Source organism: Amaranthus tricolor, chromosome 16 (genome assembly GCF_026212465.1).
Source record: "Amaranthus tricolor cultivar Red isolate AtriRed21 chromosome 16, ASM2621246v1, whole genome shotgun sequence".
In the NCBI taxonomy this organism is placed as follows: Eukaryota; Viridiplantae; Streptophyta; class Magnoliopsida; order Caryophyllales; family Amaranthaceae; genus Amaranthus; species Amaranthus tricolor.
In genome coordinates, this window is record NC_080062.1 from 18,798,462 (window position 1) to 18,809,978 (window position 11,517).

At 34.3% G+C, this 11,517-nt stretch overlaps 1 protein-coding gene across 2 annotated transcripts; it reads left to right on the forward strand.

The window, feature by feature from the left end:
- The first annotated feature begins 385 nt into the window (after positions 1–385).
- Positions 386–5,944, forward strand: LOC130802921 (uncharacterized). 2 transcript variants are annotated; one of them, XM_057667039.1, is made up of 2 exons: positions 386–705; positions 5,078–5,944. In XM_057667039.1, exons 1-2 carry the CDS (start codon positions 618–620, stop codon positions 5,725–5,727), a joined length of 738 nt encoding a protein of 245 aa, XP_057523022.1. In that variant the 5' UTR covers positions 386–617; the 3' UTR covers positions 5,728–5,944. The 2 variants fall into 2 exon arrangements, with proteins under 2 accessions (XP_057523022.1, XP_057523023.1); XM_057667040.1 differs by having other exon boundaries at positions 404–705; positions 5,084–5,944.
- The last annotated feature ends 5,573 nt before the right edge of the window (positions 5,945–11,517 follow it).

Consider the following 11,517-nt stretch of genomic DNA (forward strand, 5'->3'; position numbering starts at 1 on the left):
AAGTCTTGATGCATCTGGTGGTTTCCATGGATCTCGTAACACACGTGCTCCAAGCAGCTTGGGCATACATACTGTATTGAGTAAGAAAAATGACATGTAGTGCAATGTATTTCATTTGATATTGAGTGCCTACATATTTATTGCTCAATAATATTTATTTAAGATTCATACGTGTATTCGTCAATTATATTGTTAATTTCTTTTTATTTCGCTTTTAGTAAGTGAATAAAATAAAATTAAAATTTGTAATTATATAAACCATCAAACTAACATAAACGTGTATTTCACAGGTAGTTATACTAAGGTTTAAAAGCTAAAAACCAAAATTAAAATAGCTTGGTGACCGTCTCTTATACATAAACATTAAAAACTATTTTGAGAAGCATAAAAACTGAAGCATTCAAGCATCAAATGGGATTTTTTTTTAGCTCCACTAGGGCAAATTATTCATTTTGCACTGCAAAGAAAAGAAAACCTAATAGAGTTTAGGCGTCAATATAAACAGAATAGCTAGTTCTTCATTCATCTTTAATAGTTTTCCTGGTTCACACTTCATTACTTCCTTCAAAAACCTGTTCATCAATACGCTCCAAACTCCAGCCGATAAAGTTACGAAGATGTCGATAATATTGAAGAGATATGGATCTGTAATTTCGTCTTCAATCTTTATCAAAAATCTTGGTGGTTCTTCATCTACTCCAACGGGTACTTTTTCTGTAGATCTTCTCCTGTTTTGCTCGTCTTCTGTTTACTCTTAATCTTCTTTGCAACAATTTCATTGTCCAAGTTTAATTGATTCTTAAAGCTGCTCAAAATCATTTCAAGTTAGGTTTTACGTTAATTTATGATGCCGTTTCTCTTATTGTTTTTTTTCAATTAAAATCCTTGCATTCTCTACCTTTCATCATTGTTTTCACTCAGCTGTTTACTGCAATGTTGAAGATGCCATCAACCCCTCCTTTAGAGATCAAATTATGTATGCATTAGTAATATAATCAAATACACATTACAAATTACACAAGAACTAAAATTTGTATTTTCCTTCGTAATTGGCACCGATCTTCTTATTTGTATGACCACCAAATGAAGTTCAACTTGAAGATAAGTTTGCAACAATGTGTGTCATTCGGAAACTTGTTTAGGCGTATGAGAACTTTCCTTTTGTGATATGTTTCTCACAAAAGTACTTGGGATAGAAGTGGAATTTACAATGAGATATAAACAACAATCACTAATCTCTTAGTATTCAGAGAGTAGAATGAAACAACAATGTATTATGTGGATTATGAACTTAGAACATACACAAAGAGTTTATAACTCTCTCTGGGTACTTCATGCCTTCGAAATTTCTTTTTTTTTTTGTTTGGCTTTTCTTTGGACTTATGTTTGATTACATATATGTCCTACTATATTTATACTACATGTTATAAATCTTAGGACCTCTATATACTCTAAATGTTCAAAAATATGTAATTCAATTTAAAATTATAAATATAATTTAGTTTATGATGAAATTTAGGGCTTTGACACTGTTATTGTGCATTGTTGTATTATGTTTATGCTTATTACATGAATTTTAAGTATCTTTGTTTGATGATGTAGTCAATACCACCTTATTGAAATTTAGTACTTTCTTTTGGTTTTCATGAAGTCAAAGTGTTTCCCCTCAAACCAGAAATTCTAGTTGCATGAAATACTATTTTTTTCGTATTTTGTTCTACTATGCTATTACATAATTTTCTAAAGCGATTTTCTTTCTTGAGGGTGTTGTGTCTCATCATAGGTACATGGCTTTGCCCCTAAATATGTAATGTTTCATTTTGGAGTAAGTTGTCAAATTTAGTTAGGTTAGATGCCTTGAGGATGGATTGTTTTTTAATTTTTAGAATTTTGTTGTATTGTTGGAGTTTAAAGATGTGAGCATTAATTAAATTGTACAACTATTGAGGGCCAAGGGGGATAAAGAGGAACATTATCTTAGTAATTCCTACTCCTTTTTTTGTGCAGTAGCCGTCGTGTGATAGTCACTCACAATCTGCTAACTCCATAATCATTGTTTCACTTTCACATTGCTAATTTTAGATTTTGACACCTTTGGACATTAAAATTTCATCATTATTTCTAATTTGATGTTCCCATTTGCCAGTGCCATCTTAAACTTATAACAAAAGTAGCCTCGAAAGAGGTGGGCTTACGAGTTCGATCATTTTTTTGAGTTTTATGTTTACTTATTTAGCTTTTAAATTTTCTTCTCAGTTATGATTTCGGCCACTCCAATGACTATAGTTTGGTTCTTTTCAACCTCCTTACTTAGTATTGTGGCTTCTCCATTGTTACTTAACATAGTAATTTGGTTTTATGGGTGACATTTGACTCAGGTTGGGCCAATGTTGACTCATTGCACACCTCTAATTATGTTTCTTTGCTTTAAATATCTTGAACAGAATATATGACTGAAGTCCTCTTTTCATTCTCGCTTACCAAGAACATCCAACATATCTTGTATCATTTAAAAAGTACAAGAACATCCAACAAGGCTACATTGCATCGCGTTGGCCACATTGTAAAGGTTTTCAAAAACAACGAACCGGTATTTCCCATGATGTAAAGGTGTTAAATAACTGCGTATCAAGGGATATCTTATGGTTTCAACTGACTTTTAGGCGTTACGATAACCGCATTACTCCCGTTAGCGCATCACCATTTCGTTGCTGCACTCGCGACGATTAACACATTTTTACTCTATGGTTTGAAGGGATATATTGTGGTTTTGGCCGATATTTGACAACTGAATCACCTCACCTCTCTCACCGCATCACTATGTTCGTTGCAAATATTGCAACTGCTACCGTATCTTTTCTCTATGCAAGTAATTGTTTTTGTGCAGTGACATAGCAAAAAGAGGCATTTTATTCCATATTTACGACATGTATTAAATGGTTGGAACGGTGAAGAAAATTATTTAGTTAGGAAAAACTACTAGACAAGGTTTATGATCTTGTTTTTCCTACTCTAATCATTCGGTTTTTTTTACTTAATTCGTTCCCACCTATTACCAATTTGAATGTCGATATTAAGTGTTAATGGAGAACTGTCTACAAAAACACATGTTTGAGACATAACACATCTTACGAAAATTAAAACTAAAATCTTTCCCATCACCATTATTTTGTACCGATAACCAAATACCCGTTTGGTTAATTCTCCGGCCCCTTCTATCTTAAAGTCTTATGACACCTACATAACCATTGATGACTTATACTTACCTGCTCTTCCTTTCTAATTTAGCTGCATTAAGGTCGATTTACCTGTTTTTGATAGCTGACTATGCACAAATACCGTGGAACAATAAGATCAAGCCTCTTATCCTTTTTTTTTTGAAAGTAGGTCTTGTTTTATTCCAAGTTCCAAGAATAGGCAATAATTCTCTTTGGAAGAATGTGGAAAAAGTAAGCAGAGATTTAAGTGCTTTTTTATTGTTCTGTTTAGGCAAATGCTTGCCTCTCAAAGCGAGTAACTGCTCGACTGCTCGTATTAAATTGGTCATTTCACCTTGATCTATACAATCTTTCCCTTCCTGTTATTTTTTATTTCTCCTGAAATTTTTTGTATGAGTGATGATCATCCTTCTCTCTTTGTTATACAAGGGTAAGGTTACTTACATTTGGCTCCCCAAACCTTGTCAAGTTGTGAGCCTAGGTCGGAATTATTTACTAGCATTAGGTTATGGAATGTTCTTGCGTGATGATCTTGAGCTAGGTAACGAAATGTCCAGATGTTAACATGAGCTTGAAAACCAAGCTTCTTGTTTAATATTAATTCTTAGTGGCTACCTAAATTCAATATAGAATTTTATTCTGTTATGAGGGCATTTATTGTTCAAGCTAGTTGTGTCTTAGGCTCTTAGCTCAAGATCCAAATTTCTCTAGATTTGGGTCAGTGACTAGAGGTGATGGTTATCTATAGGTTTTGGCATAACCGCCTTGATGATTAATCCCTTTAAGGAGCTGTTTGGTATTAAGTTTTCTGGCTTCTTGTAAAGGAAAGGTATAGTATTACCATTACCACAAGTTTGGAATACACTGTTTGTTTCCGATTCCATTTCCTCACGTAATCTGAGTCCACCCTTTTGTTACCCTTCATCAATCACCGGTAACAAATACCAACTTTGCCTAAGAATCAAAATCACTACCTATTGTCAACTTCTCATGCAGTTTAGTCACCATCTCCAATCCACCATCATCATCAAATCATGACCTCAGCAACAAGATGTTCAGTTCTGCTTTCATAGATACCTTGCGTATAGGAAAAAGAATGAGATGAAATTATTAACTATATAACCTTTCAATGGAGGATCTAAGAGGATTAATCAGATGAAACTTCATGACCCTTTTAATGGAGGATCTAAGAGGGGAAACGAGATGAAAGCTTCAATAGACAATGAAAGAGTATGACAATAACAGTAGATGTAATTATTGAAACAAAGGATGTAGTTTATTGCATTTTCAAAGGATATAAAAAAAACTCTAGAGGTTACCATTTTTCTTATCTAACTTATACCAAACAAATACTAACAATAATCCTTATTATTAGCATTTCTCTATTTTAAGTGTTTCCATTCCATTTCCTGCCAAGTGATTATACCAAACGAGCCCTAAAAGTGGATGGTGACTATTGTCACGACTCCCGTGTATGTTGATGGTAAGCAGCACTCAAGCCAATGTAGAACATAGAGCTTGTTTACCTGTCTGATTAGTGTATAAAATATATATTGATACTTGTTCTTGTTACACTGCATATAAATGGATTGCTCATGATCAGTCAAAATTGAATAGAAACGTTGCAGAGTTAACTGCAAAATGATTTGACTCAGTATGCAACACTTTTGTGGTGGTATTGATTTGCTCTTAAGGAATTGAGTATTATCCAAATGAGATGTATGTCATGCCAAATACATATCTTCTTACAATCTTTTGACCATCATGGTGGTGTTTGAATTCATGTCTTTTCAAAAGTCTTGGAAGCTTTTTTTTCATTTATATGTGCTGCGTGTCTCACGTGTGTATTCTAAACTCAGTTTCAGGTTATAACAGCCTTCGGTCAGAAGCCCCAAGATTGTACCGAGGCATTGAATCATATTCTAGCTCTTCGATTCTAACCACATTCCAGAAGAGGTGCGCATCTAACAGCCCTAAAATGGCAGATGACAGCAAGATTAGCATAGGACCACGTAAAGCACTGGATGATGATGAAGGCGACAAGGATGCCAAGGTAGCTTATCTGGGTCCGATTTCTTCCACTATTAGGAAAGTTAAGCTTCTATCTCTTAGCACCTGCTGCCTCTCCGTGTCGTTAGGGCCTGTGATAGTTTTTATGACATCCCCCGAGTTGAATGTGATCTTGAAAGGCGGAGTTGCAGCTTGTGCCATATTCTTCAGTGCCAGTACCACTGCTGCCCTTCACTGGTTTGCGAGCCCTTACATCCATAAAATCTGGTGGCAACCTGGTTCTGATACCTTCGAGGCAGAAATGATGTCGTGGTTGGCTACCCCACTAAAGAAGACCATCCAATTCGCTGATATAAGGGATCCAGAGACAAACAGACCATTTGTGACATTCAAGGCTAATGGAAATTTCTATTTCGTGGACGCTGAAAACTGTCAGAACAAGGCTCTGCTTGCTAAGTTGACTCCACAGAAACATGAATCTGCGTTCAAGAACTTGTGATTGAAAAATGTCCGATGGTGATTTTGTAGACTTGTATCTGCTAAATTTGTTTTCGGCTAAGCAATAGTTAGTCGCGAGGACTATATATAAAAAGAAAAGGTAAACATCACCTAGGTAGAAACATGCTATCTTGAGATTTTTCGTCTACAATGATTGAAATAATGTTTGTATCTTTCCAAACGTTTGATTTATGATATTGGTATCGGCATTGAATCAAGATTTTGTCAATTTTTGTATGCACCAAACTAGCCGAAGCTCAACTCATCCGATGTCGAAGATCGAATTCCTTGGTTTAAAATCAGAGGGAGGGAAACGTAAGTAGTAGGACAACCTCTAAAAAAACATGCACTCAGTATTGGGCATCTTAAAGATACGAAAAGATTATCTTTTACTCTTACAAAAATCTTTTGTACATTTTTTCTTATTTATGATATTGAATTCTGTATTCACATTTGAATATTTTTAAATTTTTGGCTCGTTTTATTTTCAAGTTAAAACTTGAAATGTAATATAACATTTTGGGATCTCGGTATCCACCATGTCCTCTAATTTTGTGCAAGATGAAAAGATTGAGGTCCAATAGCACTAACAGCACAAAAGTTTCTTCACCATAAATCAGAGGTGCTTAAAACAAATTTAGCGATTCACATTTATCCAACAAAATTCTACAACAAAATCAATTAGATGATTCAAATAAACACTTTTAAAGAAGTCTTTAGAGGGTTTTTTTCAAAATTAAATTGACTAAAATCATATTTCGCGCACAAAATTTTGTACACTCTCTCTTTAGATTATTTTCTCTCATTTCATTAGTAGTTTGTTGTAATTTCTTCCATTGGAGTTTGTAATTCTGCAATCCAAGTTCAATTCAAGAAGTTCGTTTCAGTAGATTTTCCATCTTTAAGGAATTTGTTTTCTCTCATAAGTTCTTCATTGTTTTTGAGTTCTTGAATTTTTTTATCACGTTATTTGTCAATCTTTCTTTATATTCTACAATTGTCTTTCTTAGTTTTTAGTTTAGTCTTCTTGTTATTGAATATGTCTAGTGAGGATGATGAATTTATTTTTTGAAAATTTTAAGTATAGTCTAATTTGGCATGAAATTTGGGATCTAGGATTTACTATCATTGATCCTTGTTCATTGTCCATTGTTCATTGTTCATTGATCATTAATCCTTGTTTATTGTTCATCGTTTATTGTTCATTGATCCTTGTTCATTCTTCATCGTCATTATTCATTGATCATTTATCCTTATTCATTCTTTGTCGTTCATTTTTCATTGATCATTGATCCTCGTTCATTCTTCATCGTTCATTCTTCATTGAGCATTGATCCTTGTTTAGTGTTCATCGTTTATTCTTCATTAATCATTAATCCTTGTTTATTGTTTATCGTTCATTGTTCATTGATCATTGATCATTGATCCTTGTTCATTCTTCATCGTTCTTTCTTTATTGATCATTAATACTTGTTCATTCTTCATCATTCATTCTTCATTGATCATTTATCTTTGTTCATTCTTCATCGTTCATTCTTCAATGATCATTGATCCTTGTTTATTTTTCATCGTTCATTCTTTATTGATCATCGATCCTTTTTCATTCTTCATCGTTCATTCTTCATTGATCATTAATCCTTGTTCATTCTTCATCGTTCATTCTTCAATGATCATTGATCCTTGTTCATTGTTCATCATTCAATATTCATTGATCATCGATCCTTGTTCATTCTTGAACGATCATTGATCCTTGTTCATTGTTCATCGTTCATTGATCATTGATCATTGATCCTTGTTCATTCACCGACGTATAAATTGTTAGGTTATAGTCTTTACAACTTAATATTATAAATGCGGTCATAAGTCATCGATTGTCAGCCTCACAATTTTAAATTGAAAAAGTCTAGCATGGACTGTTGGATTATTCCCTCCCACTTGGAATAAGAGCCCAATTAATATTTTTTATTATAGGTTTTTATTATTATGGGTTAATATGATATTAATAATAATAAAACAAAAAAAAAATAAAAAAAGAAAAAGGAAAACATGAAACAAGAAAAAGAGGTAGTGGGATTTGGCTTCTACCCAATCCTTATTTTTCGCCACCTTTTTCATTTTATCGCCACCCCTATTTTAAATTAATTTAAAGAAATGACGAAAATGTCCTTGGACATAAAAATTTTAAAACTTCTATAAAACACTTCAAACTCACTTAATAACACTTTTATCACTTTAAAAAACACAAAATCTACACATAAAATTAATTGGAACTAAAGTGCGACTTAACCTAATAGGAGTCGTTAACAAAAACTCGAGGTAATTTCTATTTTAATGTAATTCAAAATTCACAAAAAAAAGAGTCGCACAAAAAGTGCGACTGAATCTAGGAGGAGTCGCACAAAACCTGCGACTGGACCTAGGAACAATCGCACAAAAAGTGCGACTAATCCTAGGTTCAGTCGCACTTTTTGTGCGACTAGTAATTTTTTTTTTTTGAATTTTGAAATTTCTTTTGTTTATTTAATTTATTTTTTAAGTTATTATTATTATTTAATAAATGTCTTAATAAATTATTTTATTTTAATATATTATTATATTATGATAATATTACTATGATAATTAGTTTTGAATTTAAATGATTTATTTAAATATTTAATTATTTTTTAATATAATAATAATGTATTAATTAAAATTTAGTTGTTAATTATTTATTAATGTAATAATTGTTAATAAAATTTTATTTTAGTTGTTAATTAAATTTTAGTTGTTTAATTATTTATTAATATAATAATTGTTTATTTGTTTATATGTGTGAATTATTTTAGTTGTTAATAATTTATATGATTGTAAGTGTTTATTAAATTTAATTAAATGTTTATTAAATTAATATTGTAAGTGTAATTAGAGGGCATAGCATGGCTGGCACTTCTGATCACGCCGGAGTCAGCCAGGTTGAGGATGCGGCTCCACGAGGGAGGTGGCGCTCACAGTCCGCGGACATGGACTGGTTGATCACATCACCTCAGCCCGAGGGTCCTGTTGACACCAGTTTAATACCCAGCTACGGTGGGCACGTAGCGAAGGTTATATTTGAGGGATAGGAGCGCACGCCTCCGATTTTGGATTGTCGCCCTAGGAAGAGGATGTTGGAGGCGATCATCAGACTGCAGGACATGTCTGATGAGTTGTATGGGGTGTTACTTGCCACTCCTCTAGGTCGTCTACCGTACATAATGCACCAGCACATTGATAGTTCTCTTATTACGGCCTTTGTGGAGAGGTGGCAGCCTGATACCAACACCTTCCACATGCCATGGGGGGAGATGACCATAATATTGGACGACGTGCAACGCATTTTAGGAGTTGGCATTGACGGTTCACTTCCCGCTGAACCTGCTGATGGTGACTGGAAGCTTGGCTTGGCCGGTCTGTTTGGGGAGCCAATGTTGGAGCTACGTAAGAAGGGGTACTTCACCAGCGGGAGCATTAACATTGGAGAAATATTACAGCTATGCCACCGTTCTCAGTCCCTGGAGACTCAGACTACTGCGTATTACATGACTAGGCATGGCCACGGTCCGGGTTGGTCCGGTTCCGTTCCGGTTCCACCCGGTTCCGGTTCCATTTGGAACCTGTTGCGAACGGTTTCGGTTCCGGGCGATTCCAAACGGTTCCTTGGCGGTTCATGAGGCGGTTCTGGCGATTCCAACTCACGGGACGGGCGGGTCGGACCATCGGTTCCATTTTTATTTTTTCTTTAAATATTTATATAATAAAAAATTACTATAATATCGCGGACGTACCTTTGATGATTACTTGATTATTAACGAAATTCATTGCATGTTAAGTTGTCATCGTTATTGAAATATTTACTAAAAAGAATGAAAAAAAATAAATTAATAAGAAACGAATCAATGATAATGTCGATAAAGATGATTAATAAAAAAAGAGGGAAAAAATGGACTTGAACCTAGTACTCAAAGGAATACTAAGCTGCCTACGTATCGCGAAGGAATCAAAGCCCACGTAGTTCTTTGTCATACCTTTTATTTATAGTTGTTGAATGTTGATTTATCGTTGTCGGATTGATCCTATTCGTCTTCGTCATCATCATCTGGTTGGTTAGATGCTTCCGCTGACGATGATGTAGATGTATCCATCATCATCCATGGATCATCATCGTCGTCTTGATCATCATCATTCCTTAGTCCTTGTGTTCGAATCTCCGCTTGATCCCAATCTTTCTTGCAAACACATATTTGAATACTATGTGGAGCAAGACGAGATCTCTTTTCGTCCAAAACTCTTCTACCTGCACTAAAAGCAGACTCCGACGCAATTGTTGACGGGGGAATTACAAGGATATCCTTTTCAATTCTCGATAAAATGGGAAATTTTACAGATTTTTCTTTCCACCACTCTAAAATATTATAGCTACCTTGGTCTATTTCAAAGTGGTGTTTAAGATAACTATCTAATTCTAAATATGAGGTCGAGGAAGAAGAAGATGATCCTACAAAACTATCATCTTGACTCATTATATTAGCTATTACCGAATTATAATAAGAGGGACGTGCCGAAACGCTAGCACGCCTAGATGTATCGCGTTTTGGGTTATATACACTAGCGTTATAATCATAGAGTTCTGCTAAATATTTTTTACATGTTCCTACATAATTATGTACATCAGTAGGCGGGCGATCTAACGATTGGTAGTAAAATCCTATTACTTTAGTAAGGACCTCAATTTTAAAACATGGGTCCAAAATGGTTGCGATTCCATAAATATAAGGAAAATCTGTAAAATATGCCTTCCATTTTTCCATCATATCTGCAAGAATCGGCTTCAAATATGGGTTAGTATCATCATGCGTATATTTAAGGAGATGATAAAAAATAGTAATACACTCACTTATTACTAAGTGAACGTTCGGTTCATAAACATATGAAAAAATCTTAGTCGCGTGGTCATACGCTTCTAATATTTTATGTACACCTATAGCTAATTCCCAAGTGTCATCAGCTATGTAACTATCTGTACACTCACTATATAGTTGTGTTATAACTGGACGATAAGCAATCGCCTTTCTTAATAAATCGTTGGTTGAGCCCCAACGTGTAGGAGTATCTAATGACTAATACACTTTTTTAAGTTGATATTGGTCACATAATTGTTTATATCGTCTCTTTATCTTTCCAATCCTAAGCCACTTCACTATATCTCTAATTGGTTCTAATAAATCGCTTAATTGTTTTATACCTGCTTGGCAGGATAAGTTAACTATATGCGCACAACAACGTATGTGTAATAAGCTACCCCCAAGGATAAAACTAAAAGCAGGTTCGTTATACAAAAGTTCTATACATTTAATGTTCGCGGTTGCATTATCAGTTGAACAACAAAATATCTTATCTAATAAGTTCCATTCTCTACATATCTCTACTAATCTATATTTTATGTTTTCACCGGTATGTCTTTCTGGCATTGTCTCAAAAGCAATTATTCTTTTTTGAATAATCCAATTTTGATCTATCTGTTGGACCTCTTGAGTTTGATGATGACTACACTTAAGCAAATATGTGTTTAGAGATTGTGTGCAGGTCGATATCCGGTCGTGATTATGATCGTTGATAGTACCTATGACTTGGTTCATGGAAATGTACGTGTCAAAAGGATCCGAAAGATGTTAGAAGAAGTATATCGCTTGGGATGTAAAATGGAGACAGTAGGTCTACTGTTCCTAAGTTGGATGTTGTAGCAAAACTGGAAATTGGAGACAGCACACTGTTC